We start from the raw sequence: 27,402 nt of genomic DNA on the forward strand, positions 1-27,402 counted from the left end.
GTATATTCTGTCGAAATCCACCAATTAAATCAAGTATGTTTTCATCCTCAATTATTTCATGTTTTTTATCATAAAATACTAATTATCATTAACATGCTTTTGGTAATAATTGGCCTTGTTTTCACACTCCTGATCAAACAGTGGGGAATCATGGGTTTGTCTAGGAGGAAATATAGCAGATTGTGTTTGTGCTTTAACACATGCATGAAATCTGAGCACACAGCAGATATAGGCCTTAAGGGTTTAATATTATAACATTAGCCTTTAATGCGGGCTGTCATAATTAGCAGTAGGATCCAGTCCGTGTCTTGCCAGGACTCCAGCTCAGGTTTTGTGCGCCGCCCTGCACAGCCAGCTGCTGCAGAGAGGGGACCGGTGCGCCGTTTCTCCTCGCCTTGTTTGCCTCCAGTCCGACTGTAGCTCCGACTGTCTGCACGGCGTGTGGATGAGGCGCAGAGAGAACAACCAGCAGCGCAGAGAAAGCTAGACTGAAGAAGTCATAATAACCCTCTCCGGGGCTTCATCTTTAAACCAGGCCGCTGGAGACCTCCACACAGACTTGACGTGCTCGGAGTTTCATTTCGTAGCGAGACTGGGGTGCATCGTCTCCTTGAAGTGATCTTTTTTTATGCAGTCTACCCGTATAGCGCTCGTGTCGGAAGGAGCCTGGCTGCACGCACAGGAGGAAGGAGGGAGGGGGAGTAACGATCATTACTTTTGAACAGACCCTTCGACATGGAGCTATTCGTCCGGTCCCGGACCCTCTGGCTTGAAGAGGAACAGATACCTGCCACAGGAAACCCCACCATCTGTCCCCAGTGAAGAAAGTAGAGCATGCAGCCGAGCCCCAGCCGTCTTTGTGCGACCCGCTGCTTAGTTTCTGGGGGCCTCTTCTGAAAAAAAGGAGAGGAGGGGGGCTCCTAGTGTTGATCTGAAATTCACACTCCATGCCGGGATCCATATTTTGGCACGGCGTACCACAGTAAGTAGCCTTTTAAAAGCGGATGTTTTGAGTGTTTCAAGGGAGATGCCGGGTTATGCCTCTGCTGAATCAATACCATTTATTTAAACTCCCTGGATATCATAAGGCAAATGTCAGAAAAAGGGTCCACGGGCCCCTCAAGCTGTTGTGTTGAGATCAATACACAATATATAGTGGCTTATGATGTTATCCTATAGTCTCTGGAGCCTCCAGACGTTTGATTAATATTACATTACTTGGCCATTAAGGTCAAACCAGTGCTTATGTTTAAGTTTAAATCAAAAGCTCACTGAGAATGAATTCTTCAGTACATGCTAAATATGTGTGAAAATGCTTGTTTTCAAGGGGATTTCTAAGTGTTAAAAATGTGATTATTTTGAACACTGACAAAAAAAGGCCGGTGTTTGAATCAAAAGCCTATAAAAAGCTAAATGGGAGTTGATTCAATTCAGCGATGATAATCAGAGTGATAACATGGTGGAAATAAAGAGCTCACACAAACATCTCCACCCAGTTTCAGGACACCAGGAGCTAAGTAGTTGGATGTCACTTACTGTCTCCATTTACTTCTCCATTTTGCGGCTATAAAATAAGATCATTTCACAGAGCATGTATAATTCACAGACCTGAGCCAGCCATGTGTGATGATGGGATACACACACACACACACACACATTGACAGATAGAGTTTTTTCAGGCGAAGGGAACCATATATCTCATTCTCACGTGAAGCTCTTAGAGATAGGGCTGCATAGACTTGAGCTTGAAACCACAGGAGAGCAAGGCTATGGCAGACTGAAATATCAAGGTTAAATAACATTTACACAAAATCCATACTGTCAGAACCAAATGTGGAACGTGGTGCAACCTTATATAACTGACAATTTCGAAAACTGAGAGCTCCCCTTTGCATATACTTATATAACTGCAACTTCATGCAGGGATGTACACGTATATGATGAGTCTTCTTAAATCCGGCTTTTTTTTCAGACATAAAAGCAAACCCAAAGCATTGAGCGATTCAGTTGTGATCAAAGAGAACTGCAACATTATATAAGACATATGCACAGTGTGAGAAATGGACTAGCCACCAGACTAATCCAAGCATTTTTGACCGTGGCGGAGAAGTTTGACATGACAGCCATTTTGGAGGACTAGACAAAAAAGACTCGTTGACTGGGGTGATGTTTAATGTGGCTGCTTCATGCTGACATGCCCATCAGTGATTCCTGAGGAGGAAAAGGTCATTTTATCCCCCTGCTGATGGGATGTACGACTGGTGACTACAGATGTTGCACTTTGAAAAATCCTCTGCATTTCAGTTCAGGATACAACTCTATTTCTTGAAACAAAATGCTGGGACTGTTGAAGGAACTCAAACAGAGGAGGGGGACAAATGTTCTCCCTCCCTCTTTCTCCACCTCCCCCCCTCTCTCTCTACCTTCACTCCATCTCCCACCCGCCCCAGACATGCTGGTTTGGTCCATTTGTCTGTGTTGTCTTGGGAGGAAGTGCCATCTCATCTCACATTGCGCAAATGGTTTCAATGCTTGCTAGTGTGAATTCTAGCGCGTTTTTGTAGCTGCCAATTTCCATATCAAAGTGTCTGAATTTCAATAGGGAGAACTTGAGCTACCAGCCCCCTTCCTCTGAGCAGTTTTGTTCTGAGAGTGTTGCTGCCGCTGGTGGTGGTAGAGACTTCTGACAGGATTGCTGGACACTGTGTGTGTGTGTGTGTGTGTGTGTGTGTGTGTGTGTGTGTGTGTGTGTGTGTGTGTGTGTGTGTGTGTGTGTGTGTGTGTGTGTGTGTGTGTGTGTGTGTGTGTGTGTGTGTGTGTGTGTGTGTGTGTGTGTGTGTGTGTGTGTGTGTGTGTGTGTGTGTGTGTGTGTGTGTGTGTGTGTGTGTGTGTGTGTGTGTGTGTGTGTGTGTGTGTGTGTGTGTGTGTGTGTGTGTGTGTGTGTGTGTGTGTGTGTGTGTGTGTGTGTGTGTGTGTGTGTGTGTGTGTGTGTGTGTGTGTGTGTGTGTGTGTGTGTAGTGCTTTTGTTGGAAGCAGATTCAGTGTGGATTGGAAGAAATTGTTGGCCATAATCTAACACCAGAACAGAAGCCATGTATTTAGCGGAAATGTTGGATGCCGTTCAGTGACGTGGTTATGTTAAAAAGATTTTGTCCTGTTAAAACATTTAGCCCAGTATTCCACAGCAAGAGTATACAACATCAAGAAAGGTCTTTATTGGATTTTCAGGGAGGAGAACCCACTGCGTCCATAGCGAGAAAAAAGACAAAGCATAAATAACTTGACGAAAATCTGTTTGCTTATTTTGCCTGGTAATTTTCCCGTACCAGACAACGCCAGAAATGCTCAAACTGAATTTGTTTTCAGGTGCTAAATAAATTGCTTAATTCCACATTCAGCGAGTGTAGATGTGAAGACGGAGAGCATTCAAGCTTTGTGAGCGACTCTGAGTATCTAGTGGTGTCTGATTGTTTTTCTGTCGCTGAGATAATATTTATTTCCCATTCTGTGCAGCTGTTGTTTGTCGGTGAAAGACTGCGGCAGGATACTGTTTATTTTTGATGGATTTCTTCTTTGTCTTGTGAAACACGGCCTAATGTTCTCTGCAATTTAAGGCTGGTTTAATAGAGGAGCATTTTGACCAAGCACAAAGGGAAACAATAAAGTGCTTTCTTGCCTTTTTGCATGCCCTTACTTTGGAAGTAGCATCAGCATAGGTTAATAGCAAAAGAAAGTACAGCGTGTAAGATGTTATTACACGGAGACAGGGAATTTAAATGCCATTGGGAGCGCAGTAGGGGTCGGTGGCCCCTTCATGGTCATCCCGCTCCTGGATAATAACATGAGCCAACCTGCTAGAGAAGAGAGCTTGCTCCTTTCTTTGTTCGGACAAAATAACCTCACAAAAGTATAAAAAAGGAGCCACGAGTGGAAGTTTTTAACCCGGAGAGCAGGAAGGGGAAGGAAAAAGAGAGGACTTCACCTGCCATCTTCCCTCACGGTTGACGAGTTTGACAGCTGTCTTGTTCAGTTTCTCTGACACGCTCACAGTGAAAAAGTTGAACAAACAAATGGAGAGAAAGAGGGAGTGATGAATGACGGTAGAAGAGACAGTTTTGATTGCATTTGACTTGTCTTTGTGATGAATTGTGTAATTCCCTTTTCCTGTTGAACTGCCTTTATAGCAGTCCTTTCCTTTTAGATATGTTTCCTACAATGACATCTGACAAAGCCCATAGAAAAGGTTTCTTCCTGCTTACATATGTGTGGGAGGATAGGGCAGGGGCGACAGCAATAGCAAGTGTGGTTAGTTTTTTAAGTCGAGCAAAAGTGAGAGGAGTGGAAATCTTACCGTGGTGTCCTGGGCCAAGCCTGGTTGTTCAAATTATTGAAAAGCTGCTGAAGAGGAGAGGTGCATGCATTCTGCTCTTTCGAGGCTGCCATCAGTGGAGAAATAGACATCAGTGCTCATCCTACGATGGATTTCTTGCTTGGCGGAGTGTTACTGCAAAATGGTCTGGAGTCTAGAAAGTAGTCTCTGATTCTGAAGTGCTGACACCAAACCTGACATTTACCAGGGATTCTTTGAAGAGGCACCCACCCCAGAAAATATTTTTCAAACGACATCGAAGCTGTTCACATTTAGCCCAAGAAAGAAGAAAAATATGCAGCAGAGTAGCGGAAGAAACGCAAGGGCATTTTGTTTATTCAACAAAGTGCTACGGGGGTTAGTCTCTGATTTAACTGCAAAAACCCATCATAGCCATTTGGTGGCTAGCCTCAAAAATAAAGAGACAGATGACTGGAACGAATGATTACGCGTTAGGGTAGTTAACTCGATGGATGGATATATAGTCTTGCCCCTTTCAGCGAGAAAATATATCTGAGAGAGGGAAAAATCTCTCCCCTACGACCACCTCCTGTGTTTAAAATGACAGTTAACTTTCCCCCACTGGTTTAAAATGGATGTTTAATGATCAACAGAGGCTTGGAGCTAAGGTCTAGCAGTCACGCTGGCTCTCATCGCAAAGCTAAGAAAGCTCCCCTCTCTGTGTTGTTTAAAGGACGCTCCTGCTCTAAAGGAGGCTGATTCCTGAGTGATGGATCATCAGAGGTCTCTTTGGGTTGTGTGTTAACCCTTTGGTGTGTGCAGATCTCTCCCTGTTGGAGGCCGTTGGCGGCGTGTGATGGATGTGTCCCGGGTCTTTAGGCCCCGTATATCAGAAGATTAGCACTGACCTGTGAGTTGTCTGGGCCGCCCTCGGAGCTTCTTCTCCAACACTGGCTGACATTAGCATATGAGGACACTGGTCTGTCTCAGGGGGAAACAAAGATAGTGTTCTTTATTTGGTTCTGTCATAGTATAGGTCACAGGAAGTGTGCAGATTAAAGGCCGAAGGCTTTGTGTTGCTATTAGGTGTTTCTGACAGGTCATCTGTCTTCAACTGGGGAAATACCTCTCTCTTCCTCAAATTCCTAAATAGTATCATATAATTATCCTAGAAATTGAGGTTCAGGCCATGCTTCACTGCAGAAAAAATCTCCAAAGTATTCAGGAATCACATAAAAATGCAAATCACTCTACTGATCTGGTGTAACATTGTTATTTCTCATTTTGCATTAAAATGAAAGAAATTGTAACAGGTATACAACCAAACTCATGATTATTTTCCAATTGAGCAATCTGCAGGGACACCGCACGTGATAGAAGGCTTGAATTATTTTATTAAATGCTTTCACATGAGAGGTGCATTTGTTTTCCAGAGAAACATGTTACTCTGTATATTAAAAGGCTAAATTGATCATTTGTACAACAGATTCTCTAAAATATCATGAAATCCTTCCATATGTTAGTACTCTCTTAACACTGAAGTGTCATATCCATTTTGTTTTCGTGTGTCTAAGGATAAAAATGCTTTTTATGCCAGTTTTCGGAGTGCTGTTTTAAAAAAACATACACTGGATTACCCGTCAACTGTCAGTTATTTGCCTGCCACGTCTAATGGCTATTTGATGCCTATTTGGTGTCACCTGGTGTCTTATGATGAAGCCAATGTGTTTTTAAGGTGAGGAGATATTGTCAAAGCCCTTGAACGTTCCCTAGGCTGTGATTGGCAGGTGTTGTCACTGAAGATGAGAAGCAGTGGGAGTCACACAGCAAAGAGAATCTATTACCTAGGATGGCAGGGCGTGCTTTCACAACGTGTCAGTGCAGTCAGCCATCTTGCTCTCTCTCTGTCTGTGGAATAGTCCCTCTTTGGATCAGCGAGGGAACATCTTTCAAGTTTAATTTTGGAGGCTGCCATAAGTAATTTTATAGATATTGTTTCTTCTTGGGTTCCATACTATGATGAATTATAATGTAAAACTAAAAGCATTTACACATTCATCAGCGGCGTTTAATCCCTTTATGGTAGTTGGCAGTCAACATTTAAAAATGCTTAATATTTTTCCCATATAAATGGCATATGGGCAAAAAAAAACTACATTCAGCTGAGCCCTTTTTGGTATAGTTGTGCTGATTTTCTCCACTTCAAAAGCCTCCCTATTACAGAGAGAGAGAGGGAGACTGCAGGCTCTGTGAGTTGCAGGGAGAAAAGGAGGCTTGTTGTTGATCAGCCAAGCAAATCAGATCTTGATATTTGAAGAGTGAAGTTGTGATTGCTAATCACTCCACTGCCGAGTTTTAATTAGGAGACTCATAAGCATTATGTCATTTCTCAGCCGAGCATAGTCGAGCATCAGATGTACTTAAAAGAAGAAAATAATTAGTTTTCTTCCTAGTCCAGGCTACATAAACAAGCCCAGGTTTCTTCAGGACTGTAGATTAATGAGTATTTTACTTTATGTATGTTCCAGATAAAAAATCTTACAGCATAATTGTGTTTCAAGTGAGCTCATGTACTTTATATATTATATTAAGTGATATCTTGACATTATTTAGGGATACAAAGACTTGTTTTGAGCACAGCAGCCATGAATGGATGTTTTTTGCATGACCAAAGAAAGACTGGTTCTAATCTTAGACTATTTTCTTTGAGATGGTGCTATAGATCGAACTGAGCTTATTCAATGGGTAGGTTTCTGTCCTGTGCTCCTAAAACCTTTGTTAGGACATTTTAATTACATCAGAGCTGGATTTAATTGATCTAGGCTTAGAGGGATTTCACTGTCAATGAGAATGAGCCTGTGCGTTAATACAGCCGGCCAAATGCTTACACCTCTGTGCTGCACTCACTCACACACACTCACACCCACACACACGGCTGAGGCAAGAGGAGATGTGTCTTCTTGTTGACTTTCCCCTAAGTCGGCGAGGCCTCTGTCTTTTATGTATAATGGTTAAATCAGCTGGCTGACACGGCGTCCTCACTCTGCCTCCACTTTAACATATCTGTTGCCAACATTGTCGACACCTGAAGTGTCCTCTTACTGAGCACTTTCTTCCTGGTTCCGTGTTGTCACCCACCATCTTACATTTTTTATAAAGCTGTTAGATAATGCTTCCCGATGAGGGTGAATTATTAATGGTCTTGTTAGTATGAGTGGGACAGGGCATGCTTTTAACTCTCTGAGCTGCTGGTTCTCTTATCCGGTAACTAAGGGACACCGCGCAAACACCCAAAGGAATGATGTACTGCAGGAGAACAAAAAAAAACAGGAGGCGGGGGGCTCAAAATAAAATAAAAGAAGCATGCATCCTTTACACTACTGTTGGGCTAAGCCTCACAGCACAAGGGAAACTTGGCAGCAGGGAACAGCATTGCATCTACAGAGGCATTTTCTCTCTACCTGAAGTATTGAGTATGGTACGGTGGCTGTTTTGTTGTTTATATTTGTTGGTTTATACGGGAGTACACATAACACTCTGGCCCTGCTACTTTTGTAAAATGGACATTTAGTCAGAATTGTTAAAGAGTTTTTCTCTGTTATGTATCACTGAATATCTTATAGGTTTGGACTGTCTGTCAGACAAATGAAGCAAAAAAGGCGTCACATTGAGCTCCTGGTTCTTGTAAATGCTGTTTTTCCTGTTTTCTTACATTTTAAACTGTAAAAGATTCATTATTTAAATGTGAAAAGATCAACTGATTAAGCTCTCATTTAAATAATTGTTGGTTGAAACCCTATACAAACAGTCTAGTGGTCAGATGCTCTACCACATTCACAGTTCAAGTCATGTTCTTGAACTGTTAAGCCAAAAGTAAATACTTCCAAATGTCATAATAGACTTTTTTATATATATGGGTTCTTTATATTGTTATGTCCTTGGGCCAAGGCAGCATAAACAGTCTTTCTGAGCATTTTTGTAGTAAGAAACCGCACAGCCAGGGTCTAATCTGCTTTTAAACTGTGAAATGGAGGTTTGACCCTGAATGACAAACAGTAAAACATGCTGCATTTCAGTCAAATCTGTCCTTCGCTACTAAATGTACGCCCGTACACCCTGACAGCTGTCCTGATTCTTATAGCACGCACTTTCATCATTGTTCCAATTCAGTCTCCCCGCACTTGTATGGCCCTTCAGTTTGCATTACAATGGAGCGAGCAGAAAAACTTTGTGGAAATTCTTAAAGCGTATAATTTGGCATGCTAAAATTCAGCGGTATTGTCCTTTAAGATGCATTCTAGCCTCCATTTTACATTCAATTCGAAATGTAGCCTTAAATTGCTACATTTGGCTCTGTAAACCGCCTGTCTTTTGTCAAAATCGTACACATTTTGTGCATTTAAGACCTGAAGTCTGGCCAATCTTGCTTTCCAGAAGTCCCAAGTTATTTAGTTGTTGAGAGGCTATGTTGTGTACTAATTATGTGGTATTTTTGTCCATTCTGACTTAAAAGTAAAAGCTCAGGTTGAATCAGTAAGCAGTCCTTACGAAAGTATGTTTTCAGCGTTTTGTTTAACAGCAGGGGTGAGTCTTACTCGTCTAACTGCTATGAAGGAGGAGGCAATTTAAGCCCACCAGTAAACCTGCATTGGTACATCTTTCAAAAATGAAGTGCATTATAGCTGAACCAGGAGTAGTAAGTCTTAAGTAATAACCCTGAGACTGTCACGGCGAAGAAAGGAAGTAATTATGTAAAAAGAAACAAGAAAAACAAGTCCATCCAGTTTCCATTTCCCACTGGAAATGCTGCAAGGTGAAGCTTGTGTCTTTGTTTCTGAAGGAACAGACAAAGTGGGTGGACAAATTAATACAAACCAATACTGAAGAAAAACGACTTTCAATTGAAACAAGCAACACGTCTATGCTTTCAGAGCGTGGGTGCACATTAAGTCAATGGCTAATTTCCAACTCCATACAGCCAAACTGTGGAGCCAAACAATATCATATTTTAGAAATTGATAATAATATTTTAAGCTTACAAAATAAATATTCTAATTAGAGCAGAAATTCAGAATGATCTTCCTCTAATTAATGCTATTAGATTTGAACAGGCCAGTGCAAACATGTTTTCTATTATTATTATTTTTAATAATGTTTTGACAAATTGAATTAAAATCGATATCCAGGCCAATCCCTCCAGTATTCCTCTGAATTCTTTTTCAAAATTACACGAAACAGAACATTTGCACATTTTAGTAATTTTTTTCCTGCTTTCTCTCAAACATTAATACAATATTTTTAAGGTTCCACAATTTCCAAATCAGAACAAACAAACGGACATTTGCTGCCACTAACGTGTCCTTATAACGGTAACTATTTTCCTACAAATGCCCAAAAAATTGAAATGCTGTTTAAGCACAAGCAGCTGAACAAAACCACTGCCTAAATAAAATAGTTGGTGAAATCTTGATTTGAAGCTGCACTTGTACTTTTTTAAAAAACATTAACAATTGATTGCCCCCAGATAGTTATTATTTCAATCTGCAATTCTCCCAACAAGTCTTTTAGATTATCGTTATGGTTTACGGCTCACAACCTTACTGTTTTGGTTCAATCACACTGCTCTCATATCATGTTTTTTTAGTTTAAAAAAAGCTACAAAAACCCATTGTACACTGCCTGCCCAGTGCCACATGCCATGTGCAGCAAACTAAGTGAGTAACTGGATAACACAGGGGAACGGTTAGCCGGTAAAAAGCCAGATATTTTCCTTAAGAGTTAGTAGAGACCAGAAACAGAGCTGAAAAGTAATAACAAGGAAGATACGGATGAATGCAAATGTCATTAACTTCTGATTCAAATAACTACAGGAAAGTTTAAATTAAAGAAAGTATTCATGGCGACTTTCAGTGTTTGCTAAGAACAGACACTTAACTGGTAAACACAATAAAACATCTCCCGCTGAATATCTCTGCCTTTACAGAGCAGGTATTGATTTTGAAGATGCCCTTTAGAAAACACTTTTGTCCAGGGCCAAGACGCAAACATGCATTGGGTTACCGGTCATAAACAAAAGTATAAAAGCACAAGATGATGTTCATCATTTCTTTCACATGTATCCGCATTCTGATGAGATTACGTGCAGAGAAAACTGTTGACTGTAAAACACGGTGGTGAGTCTATAATAGCATTGGCAGCCGTCTCGTGGGACTCATTAGGACTGACTATTACTCCACACCGTTGTGTATGGCCAAGGTGTGCGAGACAATTTTACAGGACTACTGTAGCAGCACCGTGCTTTGCAGTGGTTTCTTGAATTTAATCAAATTCCCCCGTCAGCAGATCTAAACAGTGTTTAGCATCAAGGGAAATCCTGCAGTGCCGAGTGTGGAGCAGATTTCCACCTCTTTCAGCAGAGACTTTACTTCCCCAAGAAAATGACCCATTCAACTCTTGTAGGGAACGTAGTTACAGCTTCTTCTAACGATGTTGATATTTATATGTTAAAAGATTTTTACTCACTATATTAGCTTTTCCACATTGATTTTCTTCTTTTTCTTCCTCTATAAGCCCATTATCCCTTTTATGCCACATTTTAGGGGGTTATAATGTCTTGTTTGAGTGCCATGTGTAAAGTAGGTCTTGCACATTAGGTAATATTACCATATGGACTTTACTTACTATCATTGTGGATAATTTTGTCTTTCAATATTATGACCATTTAAACGGTTCTAACCAAGTTCTAATTGAAAAGTAATAAAATGAGAAGCGGACATTTTTGGTTTAGTATTGTAGTTATGATCATTTAGAAAAATGCCAGGGCTGCAGATAATGATACTTTTTTCCTCCTAGTGAATTGGTAATTATGTTCTTAATTAAAAAGCTTGTTTTGTGTGACAATCCCAAAAATATTCAGTTTGCAATGAAACAGGGAAAAACAACAGATATCCTTTCATCTAGATTATTAGATTAGATATCATTTTAGAGGGTTTGTTGAATTGTGATTGATAATGTGAAATGTAGTTCAGCCCTCGTCTTGAGGAATGTGTGCCTCTGCTTGTTTGTATCATCACACACTTCACACTTTTGCTTACTTTCTTTAACAAAATGTCCCTTTATTACTTTGTGTACAACTGTTAAACTCAAGCAACAATTCAATAATGTCAGTTTGCTCCTGAGTGCATATTACAGCCCTGAATGAAGGCAAATGAATGCGTGTCAGTCACTAAAGACGCTGAATGAAAAGGGACCACACAAAACGTGCAGAGTACTAAAGCAGCCCATGTGCTGAACATGCAGAGGTAATGCAAAGCAGACTGGATTTAGGACCCAAATGTGCTTTTAGTTGGGCAAAACTTTTAACTTTACAATGAATCTACAACAGGAGGAGATGAAACCAGGGGGATAGATGTGTCAGTGAACGTGAAGTGAGCCATGAAGTTGTCATCCTCACTACATTAAAGTATTTTCCAGCTAAAAGGAACCATATAACTTGAAATAGCTTCTAAATCAATAAGATGCACTGAGCATGAAGTGTAAATCAGGACCTCAGGAGAAAATTAACAGCTTGTTGGAGTGATATAACATTTCTGATTAGCAGTTAATGTTCTTCTGATTAAAAATAAAGCCTCACTACGTAACACAACAGCTGTGTTGCTGAAGGAGGGAATGGAGTTGCTCGTATGGGCAGATTGGAGGTAATTGTAGTACTCCACATTCCACAAGTGTTATGCAGAGATAATTCAAGTGTTAAACTTTTTAAAGTTTGTTTTGCTCAGTATGGATTAAATGAAAAAAGCCTGTTAAACTCTTTAGGTAGCGGTTACTCATCAGCCTAAAAGGAGGACACTGTTTAAGACTGGAGAATATTCTGCAAAAATAAAACATATATCTATATTATGTTTCCGTTTTGCCCTGTTAATATTATTAAAAATTCAGAAAAATGATTAAACATCCATCTATCTATGTCTATTTGTCATATACACGTAGTAGCACTGCAACTAACATTTTTATTTTTTTACATTTGAATATTTTCTTGATTAATTGCTTGGCCTATAAAAGAAATTGAAAAAAAAAAAAAAATTGCAATTTCGGTGAGCCCAGTGTGAGTTTTCAAAAATGTAACACAAGACTCAGCAGCATTTTATTCGGAATTATGACTGAGAAATATCAATAGAGCTACTGATATTTTGTTTTCAATTCTGTCAAATAAAGTCTTTCAGGAAATCTAAATGTGATTTTTAGTGGCTTTAGAGTTTTAATGAGGTGGGAATTTCCATATAATTAAAAAAGAAAAAAGGATACAATTTCGTTGGCAACCTCAAAAACCAATTTCAAAATAATGTGCTATTTACTAGCGTGATAGAAGTATTTAGAACAAAGCATCTCTGACTTATTCTGCCCCTCACCCACTTTTGAAACCAAATCAGCTAATTAGCATACAATTCAGAGTTAGTTTTTCGGTTACACCACCAACTACTCACTCCCTTCGGGGATAAAAGGTGTTTGCTCAATTTGCATATATATATTTTTGGTAAAAGAAGAAACTGCTTTTTGCTTTTGGCAACAAACATGTCACTTTGTCATTGTACCAGTTTCTTGTAAGCCCCATTTGGGATAGGATTAGTTTTACGGGGAGGGAGGAAGGGAAAGTAATCGAAAAATTGGAGCATGTCTGTACATTTTTGTCCCATCCGAATCTTGCCATGTCAGGAAGTTGTGCGGATTTCAACGGCCGGCTAAATTTGGGACCTCCAGAATAACCTCCAACCCTCAGCTAGGCCTATCTGAAAGGACAACCCTGAGATAGTTTGGAAATAATGTCATTTTATTTTGAGGAGAGAGGGGCTCTGCACACTCGGCTGACTATTCCAGATGCAACATTTCTTCTCCTTTTTCTGTCTGATTTAATTAAATTGTTTAAACAAGTTTTATGTTGGTTGCGTAAAATATATTTGATTAGTATGATACCTTTTTGTTGTGTTGCCAGCACATGAATAGGGTTCTGTAACACTGTAAACCAATTCAACACATTTCTCCTCGCATGTATGTTGTTCATTATCATCACACATGTTATGGATTAGCAGTCACTTTATGTACATTTTGCTGAAAACTAATCCAGTCTGAATGGGGCTACAGTGTGCAACATGTTTTACAAGGAGTCAATGCATTTCCCCCCAGAAGGTGTGAACATCAACACATCACCTGCTGGAAATGTGTTGAAGGAGTGAATGAATTTGTTGTGAGTGTTTTGTGAGTTGAGGTGGGGGGTGATACTGGTGGGGCCAATCACGGTTTCTCTTGTAAAAATGTGTTTTGAACATTGGACAGAGCTGGAGGTGAGCAGTGTGTGTGTGGGTGTGTTTGTGTGGGGAGTGCTAGAATTATGCGTGGAGGAGGCGAGAAGTGAGGCTGTCAGTGCATTTATTAAGAGACTGATTGAAAAGGCGAACCATCTCTTTTCCATGTCAGAGTCGAGCTGCTCTGCGCTCCTCTCCGGTGACCCTACTGTTTAACCAACTGCTCTGAGGTCAGCCTATTCATTTCAATGCCAAGCAGGATTGGCTACTGAGCTCGGGGTAACCTGTGCCAAATTACTGGGGAATGAAAAAGACATTTCACTCCTTTTCTCCCCCCACGCATTTTCTAATTTGTAATTCAGCCTATTGCAGAATAGTATGATCTCAATAAGCCCAAGTAACCTTTGAAAAATGTTCTGAATCCTAAAATGAGGTTCTTACTATAAGTATATTAAGATGAATAGAATAGAGTCATTTTTACAAACATGTCAGTCAGAGCTGAAACTATTTGTCGATTTATTAAAAGAAAATTAAAAGAATAAAAGGACAATCAATTGACAACTCATCTGATTATCATTTGAGTGCTTCTTGAAGTGAAATAGCAAAAAAAACCCTCTATTCAATTACACTTAAGTGAACCTTTTAGGGGTTTGTACAATTAGAATAAATCAAGCTTTTACATGCTTTGGAAAGCAATAAATCAATTAACTGTAAAACTAAATCATGGATTAATGAACATGATATTAAATTGCAGCTGTTGGGTCATTTTTGCTATTGGAGGATGAAGCAGGCAAAGATAATAATAATAATTTCGTTGACGGGTGATTTCAACTACAAAACCTGGACAGATCCACTTTTGCCCTTTTTTTAAGTGCTTTCTTCTCCGCACGGCTCCTTTTTGAAGACTTCACACCGCCCTCTCTTCATTTTTGCTTGACACTAACCTGGTTGTTCAGTCTTGGTCTTCTTTGTTCTCCTCACTTTACTAAGCTTCTTTGCTAACCCTCTCGGTTTCACTGTCCATCTGCCCGCTGGCACTCTATCTTATCTACTGCCTCAATCATTTGGCCAAGAGCTGCTGAACACACCAACTGTTGTGCTCTCTCTCAATAAAACAGTAAAGCATTGGACCTTTCAGGGGGTTTCTGTTTGGGCTTTTTAAGCTACACTGAAGAACATTTCAACTTAAAAGCATTTTCTTTACAGATGTCGCCTTTGTAATGTAGAGCCATTTATCCTGAAAACAAAAGAAGACATAAAAGCTGGAATTGAAGTGCTTTGAATTAGAGTTTTGCATCTTTTCATGTTACAGGAAGTCATTTTGACCCACACCTAAACAGAAGATGTAAGAAGTTTCATGATCTATTAACCATCTTATAAACATCTGTTGGCCCATAAATTATGTATAGGCTCTGAAGCAAGCTGTAATTATGATGAAATAAGTAGCACACACTAGCTCAGAGGAAGAAATCCAAAACATTTGTTCTTAAAATAATTCGAGCTCATCTCAAACTGAAATTATAAAACAATTTATCAATACAAATAAGAACATGCTAATAAGACACTTTTTGATAAATAATTGTTCCTTTCCTCTTTAAACACAGAAATAAAAAAAATACATTTTATGGCTACGATCTTTGCTCTTGTTCCAATTATGAGTTTTGATGTTGGTTTTACATTTTTGGATTTTGGCGTTAGGTCGCACAAATCAATTCATCAATTTTGAAACTTGGACAGTTGTGGACATTTTCTTTATTCTTGGTAAATGTTATAGTGCCCACAATTAACTGAGAAAATACCTTGGAGATTATCCAACATTTTAATTATTTGATAGTTGCTTATTTCAAAGCAAAGCATGTAGCAAAATGTAAATTTAAATTGAGCAAAGCAATATAATATCTCTTGACTTCTTTAATCCTGTTTCTTTGCTCACAGAGAAATCTTCCATAAAGCATTAAAATAATTGCACTGAATGTTTTGCTGCTCTTTAATTAGTTTTTGAATTAAATTGCTTTTTAAACCACTTACAGACCATTCTCACTTAATAAATTGGTCATAAAAGTAAAAAACATTGCTTGCATTGTTTAATCAACAACTCAAAACTTATTCAAACTTATTTGTTCAATCATAATTAAAGACTAAGAAAACCAGAAAAAGGTGTATGAGTGAGAAGCATAGAAGCTTTCATATTCTCATAAAAAAAAATCAAAACTTTAATCAAAAAAGGATATGGTTTTGTGAATGAAAGTTAGAACAGCTCTAAAACAAATGTAGACTTTTGTTAGGTTAGTCATTTGGTCTATAAAATGTAATTTGTTCAACATAGTGACTGTTTATAGTCAGCTGTGACCCCCTAATTGTTCTTGCATGTGCAGCTGTAAACCAGAGTTTACAACCTGTCCCAATAGTGTATCTTATCAGCAGTGTTGAGAAAACACACTGTACACTGAGCTCCATGTCAACTCATCTTTGTTTCTGGCAGTTGATGGCAAGTTCTCTTCATATCCGATGGAGCCAAGGAAATGACATCACGTCCCTGCAGGGAATGAAAGCGCAGCCCTGACAGGACTGTCATGACAAAAGAGTTCCTTGGGAACATCAGGGTGAACCGAGGACCGGGAAAAAAAAGTATCTGGAGGCTGTGTTTTCTTAGTTCCTGTAGTTCCCAACTCCCACTTCTAGCCCATCAACCATTTTCTGATGTTTGAAATTCCCCTCTCACATGTGTGCCTTTTTTTTTTACCCTGAATGTAGGGCATGTGGGCGGGGCAGAAAGTCCTCCAAATTAGCAGTTACTGAAAGACTGGAAGACGAATCATTGTGTTGGCTAGATCCTGCTCAACATCTCTATTTCACTTGTAGGTTTTCAGCTTACACTTGGACTTGCGCATTAGTTTTGTTCCAGTCTTATTTGATATGTATGTATGCACTCTTTATCTCTCTTCTCGCCATTGACAATCGAAAATAAATTAACATTCCTGGGCTTTATTTTTGTCTTCACTAAGCCTGTGGAGAAAACTTGGAGGCGAACCCAGGAGGTCAGGCCATACTCACAGGCTGTCAATCCTCTGGGTGACCCAACCGCCCCTTTCTCTCTCCCCCTTCCATTCTTCTCCTCCTCTGCTCTCCTTCTCCCATCCATTTAGTCCCTCCCGGCTTAGAAACTCCCAAACTCCCCCCTTCTCTCACTCCTTTTCACTGGACGCCTCTCCAGCTTGAGTGAGGCAGACACAAGCTTTGTCAAAGGAAACTCACATTCATTCAGCCGGCTGTTGCACACAGCCTTGTATTTCATGTGAAGACATGTGGGCTGTCTCCTTCTATCCATTTATTTTAATTATGTTTTAATTGCTTGCCGTCCTCTTTTAAATGCTTGCTTATTATTTCTATCGGGCTGATGTGAAAAATTGGCTGCGGACTGTGATTCTCTCCATTATCTTAACTGATGATAGATGTCTCTCCTTGGGTTTCCACTGTGTATGCATGGCAGACAAAAGAAAAACAGATGTCTTGAATGTTTCCCTATCATTTTTCATTTCATTGGTGGATTTTTTTGGGGTCTTGTTTCCAGAAAGACATACTGTTAATAGAGAGAGAAACCCTGAGGGAATATGCATATGTACTTGTGTTTTTCTAGGAAGAGGACCCAAAGGCACAGATACAGATGAATAGCTTTTATTTAGTCAGTGGTTTTCTGGTGTATATTAAACGTTTGTGCTCATAGATTTAGTGTAGGTGGTGACAGTTAGTCATAACTGCGAACATTTTCTTTTCTTTCAACATATTTGCCTTGAACATGATGATCATTACACGCAAATTGCTGGCCAACACACACGTAACCTCAATTCTCAAGCTTCGGCGGGGAGGGGGTTGTCATAGATAATTCCGTAGCACCATTTCAGAGGGGTTAACGATGCCTCACTTACCAATCATTTTCTGCTTGAGAACATCTGAGCCCCCCACAGCCGCCCTCCCCTTTCCCCTGATGTAAGATCATGATAAGACTGTCAGTGCTTGTGTAGAGGATCTTTTTTTTAACACTTTATTTATTGGTCCCGCCTACCCCTACCTCCAACACCTTTGAGATGTGTCTGAATATGTGGCACGTCTAATGAGTGGCACTGCTCCGTACGTTTCCATGCAGGAGGGTTGGCTAATTCTGTCTGCCAGAGCCATAATGTCCTGAACTGAGCAACAATGCTGAAAATCAGGAAGCTCCACGCTAGTATGTGTTTATAAAGAATGTTCATTAAAAAAGATAAATGTACATATCATTCTCTCTAATTAAAAATAATAAAATCTTATGTACAGAAATGGGAAGGGTTTATATTGGAAACGTGCATCCATCTGTCCAAGTCCCTACCAACCTCTTTAAGAAGAAAGTCATGATTAAGTTAAGTTGGTGACACATTGAGTGGTCCACTGAAAGGGAATATTGGTCCTTGAGATCTTTTCGGCCATACCTGTAAAAAGGTTTTTCTTTTAGTCCGCTAATTTCTTCCTCTGTTGGTTTTTTATAGTCAGCGAGGCCAAGAAGTCGAGACTATCTGTGTGGTTAGCCTGCTTTTCTTCAATTTATTTGACCAAACACACAAGAGCTCGATTTTCATTGACAAGTGTTTCTACAGAGATGGTTAAAGTCTTCAGCGTGTGGTCCATCAGAGTTTGAATTTGTCAAACCCCTTTTCCATTTGATCAAGAAACCATGTCGGTGGTACTTCAGTGTTAGCCTCACAGGGCTAGTGCTATTGGTAGGCGTTTCAGTTCATTTCATCCATCCTTCGTCTCTGTTTTGAGCTTTTCCAGTTTAGTGGTATATCTTAATCTCAAATGGCAAAGAAAGTTGTCCCGAGCTTAAAAGAAACATAGTAGGAGTAAAGAGCAGGAGTTTGTGGAGGACCTGGTTTCTGCGTCTGTTTTCTACGCCGCCATGTTGGATCCCTCCTGTGTAGAGCATCTAAATGTTAATCGCCTAATCCCTTTATCTCAAGTCCAGAGCTATTCAGTGCAGAAATCCCACCAAACAAAACAGTTTTTGGGAAGATGAGCAGGGCTGTGTTCTCTACCAGCTTAAGGGAGAAAGGAGACATGTAACTCAGCAGGGAGACAGCCGATTGGGAGAAAGAACCCCGGGGTGGTGAGGGCAGGTCTGCATCCGAGAGGCCGGCAGGCTCTCGCCCCCTGGTGTCTGGAGGGGCTGAGTAGCTCAGCATGCCCAGCAGGCCAGAAGGGCAGGGGGGATGTCCCCCCCATCAGTTTCCAATCTCCTCCTGTCAACCACTATTATGGTTACCCGTAGCCCCAGGCCTCATATTTGCAGAAGATAAATGGCTGAGGAAGAAGTCACAAGTCTCTGGAGATTTGGTTTTCTGCCCAATATTAAACTGGTGGCAGTCCTGTAAGAAGACCTGAGAGTGTTAGCAGCCTTATTAGAAGTGTTGCAGGAGGGCTGGCAAGCACCAATTCTGTCTTATCTGATCTGGTTCGGTGCCACTGGCATATAAACAACTGGAAGATAAATATAACCACAAAAGCTATGAAAACCACCCACGTTTGACTGACAAATTATAAGTTAGCTGTATGTATGTTCCCTTGGCACAGACTGTGCTGTACAACTGCTCGACCAAGGTGATCTCAAATGAAAATAAACACTCTGCTGCTTGGTGCCGATCCGGTGGGCTTTTTTTTTGTACCGATTATCCCACGACCAGGCTTCGGTCATGTATAGAATACCTCATAGTGACTGAATTATTACTCGGTATGCTAATGTGAAAGCTTCCCATGTTTTGTGGGTTCTCATGTTGCCAAAAATATCCAAGCGATTAGTGGGGCCTGGAGAGCGATCAGAGCTGACTGCTGTGCAGCTCAAATGTAGGTTCATTATAAAATAATCAGGCTAGTAGACGAGTAGCTCTGAAGGAGCAGCATTCAGGCACTTGAAACATTAACTTGCATCTGCATAGCGACGGCTACTAAGTGACCGATCCTGTTTGCATTTGGGTGTGTGTGTGTGTGTGTGTGTGTGTGTGTGTGTGTGTGTGTGTGTGTGTGTGTGTGTGTGTGTGTGTGTGTGTGTGTGTGTGTGTGTGTGTGTGTGTGTGTGTGTGTGTGTGTGTGTGTGTGTGTGTGTGTGTGTGTGTGTGTGTGTGTGTGTGTGTGTGTGTGTGTGTGTGTGTGTGTGTGTGTGTGTGTGTGTGTGTGTGTGTGTGTGTGTGTGTGTGTGTGTGCGCGCATTGGGGACATGCTGGATGGCAACAAGATAGAAATAAACAAGATACAATATATTTGTGTGTGTGCTGTCTCTGCATCAGTGCCACATCTTCAGCAGTGTGTCATTGGTTATATGTTTGTGCAGGCATGCATATTTGAGTCAATGTGTGTTTGTGTGTGTGTGTGTGTGGCATTTCACATATGACACAACACATCCCTCCTTGGTGTTTGACTTTAGTAAGCAGCTTATCTGTCTGGTGTGTTCGTCCGTCTCTCAGGCTCTAACCTTTTGCAGCTTTTGCAGACAAAGGGCTGTTTTTGCCACCCCTTGATAAGGAAGGAGACAAAAGTAGCGCACAAAGCGACTGTGTCTCTAATGGCGTCCTATGAGAAAGTGTTGCCGGAGCGACAAGCTTTCTCCCGCGGGGAACCGGGAGTAAATTGCGAAGGTGGAACAGGGAAGATTGGGAGAATGAGGCAGTGTAAACATTGTGTTGTAACACGTCCCAGGGATCTGAATAAGTGCAAATAGAAACCCTGTCTGCTCTATTTCACGTCCTTGCCATCATACACATTTTAGATTTTTTATTTAATATTTATATGAAAACTTCTCCAAAATGCGTTTGTCTATTCATTTGAACAAGCAGTCAGAAATGTTCTTTCAGGGGGTTCGGATTTGATGTCTTGGAATGCACACATGCAGAATCCAGAAACAAAATAAATAAATGTGGTACCTAAGGCTGTGATGATACTCATGATAACAGTCCATTACCTCCACATTTATGGTCTCTCCTCTCTCTTTTTTCCAGATGAGGAAGATGACTGGTGATGCTTCTCTGAGAACTACTGATCGTTGACATCGCTCCAGCTTTCAACTTATCGTTGACATCGCTCCAGCTTTCCACTTTTCCACTGCAACATATTAAACCACTATTATTAGCAAAAAGGCTCCCTGGATCGTCTGCATACAGCGCACAATGGCCTCTGCACTGTGGAGGTGTCTGATGTTCCGCTGCCTCTTGCTTCTTCCCTTTTTGCTTCACTGTTCACAAGGTGAGTAACCATGGAGTTGCGTGGCGAAAAGTGTTAATGGTATTCTGGTCAACCTCTTTCAAAAGCCACTTATTATTCAGCTATGAATGTGTGGAATGTATTAGCACAAGTTTTTTTGTATGTCATAATTATTCTCCCTCAGTGGCTTTACCCTTGAAGAGTGAAAAATGTGTTTCAAACACTTTTACTAAACTAATTTTATTATTGCTAATTAATGGACACATTCACTGTCACATTGAATTCACTTTCAGGACAACAGTCAAACGGTGTGTCAAAGACCTTCCCATTAATATCTGTTCATAGCTGCACCTTTTCTGCTTAGTGAGCTATACAACAGAACGCTTAGAGGTATTTTGAGGTATTGTATTCCTTTTTTTTTTTTGCATAAACCAAATCATTCTGATGGTCGGGGTACCTGAAAGCATCAAAAGTACGGTACTTGATTCAGTGCCAGACGCTGAAACTAGGAAAGTATGTGTCAGTGTTTTTAATTGTCTGCAATGACATCCCAAGGCTCTTTTTTGGTTCCTTCTCTCATTTTTGATTAGTGCATTTGGCTGTAATTACAAGTATTGTCACAAAACACACCCGTCTGTTACATGCCCATCAAAACCACTGATGTTGGTATGTCTGCTTAATGATGATCATTAGATTTTCCCCTCTTTCATCCCCATTGTACTGGGGAAGAAAGTAACCCAAAATCACATGCTTGTGTGCCAAGCATTGATTACAGATAGATAGTTGAAGCACTGTATTTTTGGGGCTTCCCATTCAATTTGAATGTATCCTTTTTTCTCCCTTTGGCTGTTTTGTTCTGATAGATGTCTCTTTCCATTTTATTTTAAGCTATGTTGTATAATTAGTTAACAAAGACATATTGCAATAGAGCCCGCTATCCCAGCAGCTTTCCAGCAGAGATGCATTTTTTTTGTAGATAAGCAATGATAGATAATATTGCTGAGGCATTTGAAGAATTGAATAGTCCTGTTGGATTTCTTAAAGAAGAATACTGCTTGGTATGCAGAACGCTCAGGTTTTGGGTTTCACTTGATGCGAGGGCTCTCCGGTCTAAGAATGCATATTTGCCCATCCATCAATAAAGGTGTGTGTGTGTGTGTGTGTGTGTGTGTGTGTGTGTGTGTGTGTGTGTGTGTGTGTGTGTGTGTGTGTGTGTGTGTGTGTGTGTGTGTGTGTGTGTGTGTGTGTGTGTGTGTGTGTGTGTGTGTGTGTGTGTGTGTGTGTGTGTGTGTGTGTGTGTGTGTGTGTGTGTGTGTGTGTGTGTGTGTGTGTGTGTGTGTGTGTGTGTGTGTGTGTGTGTGTGTGTGTGTGTGTGTGTGTGTGTGTGTGTGTGTGTGTGTGTGTGTGTGTGTGTGTGTGTGTGTGTGTGTGTGTGTGTGTGTGTGTGTGTGTGAAAACAATATCTGATTCTATCAACATGCCACTCACTTCCAGTCTGCCCAGCCCTGAGGGCCTGCATCCTTATGATCTATGCTTCCATCATAGTGCCAGCAACAAAACTCCACTTGATAATTACCTCTTGTCCCTCACCAGGAGAGAGTCTAATCAGGTTATCGCTTTCACCCAAAACATTCCTCACGCTGAATGAAATGCTCAGCTCAAAGAAAGTGAGTTTTCCCTCTCTCAGTATTGACCTCAACGGCCAGTAGGAAGGATGAACCCCAGTTGGGCCTATTCTGACAAACTTCAGTTAGCGTTATTACCCTTTTTATCGCAAGGTCAAATAATTAAAGTGATGAACTGACAGTTTAAATATCTATTGAATCTGAAGCTCCCCTCGGTTTTATGGTATTAGCGAAGTTTACCTCTTTGTTTAGCTTCTTCTTTTTACACTGCTAAAGTTTTTTAGGAAAACGTTCTTAAAAACTCTCTGACCACTACCTTTTTAGCATCAAACAGCATACAGACAAAATATATGACTTTCTGCTGAACACATTGGAGAATTTAGTATCTTAAGAGACAATACCTCAGGAGTTGGTAGAGACCAAAACAGAGCTACAAAAATAATGAATATTTGCCTAACATTCAGCTGGTTGCCAGAATTCAGACACCAAATGCTAATGTTGTTCTCCAAGGGCAGCTTTGATATGGTGTAAAGGAAATAAATAGAAGAAACATTCACATTGTTATCACTGAGATGGATACAGTGAAAACAGTAATGCTAGATTGCATTCATGCTTTGCTTTCCCGGGAATTTCTTGTGTGTGAAGTTATTTTGAATCCAGCAATGGCACGTTGGACCCTTCACCTGACGCTTCAGATGGTTTGTTACGCAGAACATTCTGAGAAGCTGTCATTGAGAAAAGGTTTGGAAAAGGAAAGGCAATTTAAAAAAAATACTTGGCAGGTTATTGGAGGAACCATCTGTCTATTACCTTCTAACATGGGCTACTTCAACAAATCAGATCGACGAAGCAATCCTTAGCTGTAGTCAATCGGGAATACAGAGTGAACATTTTCTCTATTGGGAAAAGCCTTGCTCTTCTTTCTGTGAATACATACTCTCCAGTTGTGATAACTGATAATATCACAGTTTTAACACTAACCTCGTCAGTAGCCGGCATTGTTTTTTTGTTTTTTTTAAAACTCAGTGTCGGCTCACACCTGAAAATGTATAACTTTTTATATTATCAAAAATGGCTTTAAATTATCTAACTTTTTTATAATTCTTAATGACTCTATTTTAGTATTTTTAATTGGGTATAATGGAGAAGAGAAAAACATCACATGGACAATTCTCACTCTATATTTATATACTATTTGTAGGTCTACATTTTCTTTGGACTCCATTTTACTTCATCCTGGGGATGTTGTATAACAGATATGGACGCTCCTGCTAAAGTAAAGTAGGGCATGCAGATATCAGATTTGTTTTAGATGCATCAGACCGCCCAGTCCGCCATTATGAAAGAAGACTTCCAGATTCAAAGGGAGCAGCCACAAAGGTGGGGCATTTGCACAGCAACATATCTGCTGTGACTGAATGAAAGCTGTTATTTGAGTGTTTAAAGTCAAGAAAGCCAGGTTTGAGGGAGGATTAGGTTGCAAGTCTAGTGTCAACCCTTTAAGTTGATTGATGTGTTTAAAAGCCAAAAGCAGAGAAGGCACTTTGGCCTTCATATCTAAATATTGCACAAAAGGGAAAGATGAAGTGGTTTGTGTTATATCTGCAGAGATGGGGATCAGAGAAGTCAGTGTTTGTTTAGTATGGACAGAGAGAACAAATGAGGGACATAAATATTCAGTTTTTTAAATAATCAAGTCAGTAGAAATAAAAAAATCTTGCCTCAAGAAAAAAGGATAGATTCCTTTAAAACAATCTGCTCTGTTCTTTCTGTTAGTTTTGAATCTCCCCCGCACCGCTCTGGATAACACGCTGCACATTTCGCTCTAAGGGGGATTGTGAAATATTCCTCGGTTGAACATACCATCATGCTTGTGTTTCTCCAAAAGGTTGTAAAGGTTAACAATACGTCTGAGCACAACATTTGTCTCAAGCAGTGCCATACATTTAGCTGATGAAGGACCCTCCCTTGTGCCACACTGGCATTTCCAGTGGTGGGGTTGACTGAATGGAGAAGCCATTGTGCTCTAACTTCTCTCTGGCCTCGGGCCATACACATCCAGTCTGTCATCCATTGATATGCTTGGCTTGCCATTTTATAATTCATATTGAATGTCCATGCCAGGGCGATCATGAATTATCAGCTAAACCATGGGAGATTCACAGATGACTGGTCAATCTGTGAGGAAGAAAAAAAAAATCTGATATATCCGTCTTGCATGAAAAATCTGCCCAACTGGAAATATTTCAGACAAAAAGGCATGGGTTCATCATCTGGATTGAATGGACTTTTTTGCACCCATGGAGACAGACAAATGATCATATTTTGTCTCCTTTATTTTCAAAACAGTTGTGTAAGCGTTTGCTACAAGCCTCGCAGTATGCAGCTTTTCAGTCAATGTACGGCGCACCAGATGTATTTCTGTAAAGCATTGTACAACAATGTGCTATTTTAACAGTAACCGAAGAACTGGAAAATGTTGTGCGGGAATATGAAACCGAAATGAGCCAAAGACGGATGAATCTCAAGGATCAGTATTTCACTCAGAGGAAATTAAATACAATATCACCCCTGCTAGGGTCATCCTAGATTTATTGCAACAGCGATTTCCTGAGTTCGTTTTTTGTAAAGCCAAAGCAGCAAGAAATGTCTCCATCCAATATGTGAATGTGAGAGCAAGACTCTTTTCCCTTTAGATGAGAAGCTTGCTTTTTATTATGTGTTTGGACATGATCGTAAAAGCTGTTGTTGCATAGCCAGCTGATGAACAAACACTTTATTTATTCGACTAGGAGCAACAGTTTTCTGACAGTTTGATTTCATCTGTTAAGCACGCCTTAAATCTCTCTTGCTCGGAGCATCTTGGAGCCGTTCCATTCACACCCCTTATGGTAACAAGTTGTATAAACATTGGAGCAGATGCCTACCTCACTCTTTCCTTTCTTAAATGCTGTCCGCAGTTTTTTTCTCTCCAGGCAGCCTAATTCAAATAATAGATGAGTCCCGCTTACAACCACAAAGTAGTTTGCCTCAGAGTCTAAACTTTTGGATTTGCTCGGTGTAAGTCTGCTTCACAGGAGGGTTCAGCTGTCAAAACAACGTAATGCATTTAATCTTGAGTGGAAGCAGAAGGGTTTCGTATAAAATAAAGGCTACTCTATAGAAAGCTGTTGAGTTTTTTTCCTTTATCAGTGTGAGGGGAAGTTTTTGCCAACAATATAAATTCAGGTTTGGAACAAAGACAAAAGTATTTACGGAGGCAACAACAACCTGTTAGATTTCAGTGTGGTTCCATGTTTACCCCATACTTTTAAATAGCTTGGAGGCATGTCAGAACTAATTTCATTTGAAAAAAGAAAAAGCACAAGAGCTTAACAAACATTTTAAAACAAAAGGAGTCATTTAACACAGAAGGGACACTGTGCTTAGGCAATCAAAGCAGATTTTTACTTTCACGAAATACCTGCGGCTGCAAATTTCGTTTTTCAGAACAGCCACTCCAGCAGTTTTATTCTGAAATTGTAGTGCATTTTAAGCATTAATTTGTTAAAGACACCTTGATTTTTGAGACACATTATGTGTGTAAAAACCACAAAAGCCATTAGAACAAAAAACCGTGCTATTACAAAAAGAAAATGAGAGCGATTCCTCAGTTATATTTACTCGGTGTGAACATTTAGAAAAAAATGATGCCCTACTCTTCCTGTCCTCCTTCCTCTGTATCAGTCATGTCATAAAAGCTCAGGTCTTACATTTGAGTTTTTACTGGTAATGATTTACACAGTAACGGCTGGTGGTAAAACTAGTGTCGACAGTAGGGGAAAGGATGGCGATCAATAAAATAAATTATGATGGATTCTGTAAATGTGCTTCTGTGTGCCTTCTGTGACTCGTGTGTGATTTCAGGGCTCTGATTAGATTCTCTGATGTTACCGTTCTTTAAACACAGAAGGAGAGGGACAAGTGGATGAATATAAGATGAAACTGTTTCCACTTTGGTTCACCAGTGGTTTCCCCTTTATTTCACTCGGTTTTCATGGCTTATGGTCATGTATGATTCACACCAGTGTAATAATGTGTGTTCGGTCTCTCTCTGGCTGTGTCTGTCGACTAGCTCTCGCTACAGGCCATGAATGCAGCTCTGTTGCTTTCACTGTATTAGTAATCTCCTCAGGCTAGAGGCTGTGACATAGAGCATGACCACACACTTTTTGTCCAAGAATTAAATGTCACCTAAGGGTGGGTCACCTGCAAACAAAAGGCCACCAGCCGATGTGCAGGTATAACAGTCCAAGATAAGGAAGCCCTCTCCTGCCGTGCTGGAAATTGAGTAAGGAGGCAGCAAGAAAAAAGTCAGGGAATCGGCAAAGCACAAAGAAGGTATTTGTATGCCTTGCACTATCGGTATTGACCCCCTCTTGTAGCGTATATCCCCAGTGAGTGCGTCGGCTACAATGGCCTCATCGAAGACCATGGGCAGGAAACTGTCTGTCATCAAGATCTCCCCATCTGTGCATCTCTTATCAGTGCTCCTGTTTTCTGCTCGCATTGACCGGAATGCTGGTGGAAGGGAATGGGGCAAGGTCATCACGCTCAAGCCAATCAAAGTGGTCAGTGTTCCAGAGATAGCAGCGGGTTATTGCCAAGGAATGTGCCTGGATGTTTTTTTTTCACTGACTTTCCTGGTAAATCTCAGAGAGCCTCCAAACAGAGCTGTGTAAAATCCCACAAAGGCTTCCCCTGTTGCACCGTATGTACATTCACATATGTGTGCATACACGGTTTGCTAGAAAAGTCTTTGTGTGCATGGGGGACTCTTGACGGGCCTCTTTGACCTGCAAAGCCAGGCTTACATGCCTTATGGAGACGGCCAAAGGCGTTTATTCAATAAAAAAGCATAACACTAAATCATCAAGCCCACAGCCTG

The 27,402-nt window shown here is 40.5% G+C and overlaps 1 protein-coding gene across 8 annotated transcripts in view; it reads left to right on the forward strand.

Annotated features, from left to right (window-relative positions):
* Positions 1 to 389: 389 nt before the first annotated feature.
* LOC117488727 (adhesion G protein-coupled receptor L2-like) overlaps positions 390 to 27,402 on the forward strand; it is a 78,190-nt gene continuing 51,177 nt past the window's right edge. For all 8 annotated transcript variants that reach the window (XM_034137778.1, XM_034137779.1, XM_034137781.1 and 5 more), the window contains exons 1-2: positions 390 to 982; positions 20,649 to 20,892. In XM_034137778.1, the coding sequence (XP_033993669.1) occupies positions 20,817 to 20,892 (76 nt within the window). In that variant the 5' untranslated portion in view covers positions 390 to 982; positions 20,649 to 20,816. The remainder of the gene's footprint in view (positions 983 to 20,648; positions 20,893 to 27,402) is intronic.

Source organism: Trematomus bernacchii, unplaced genomic scaffold (assembly GCF_902827165.1).
Source record: "Trematomus bernacchii unplaced genomic scaffold, fTreBer1.1, whole genome shotgun sequence".
NCBI classification, from domain to species: Eukaryota; Metazoa; Chordata; class Actinopteri; order Perciformes; family Nototheniidae; genus Trematomus; species Trematomus bernacchii.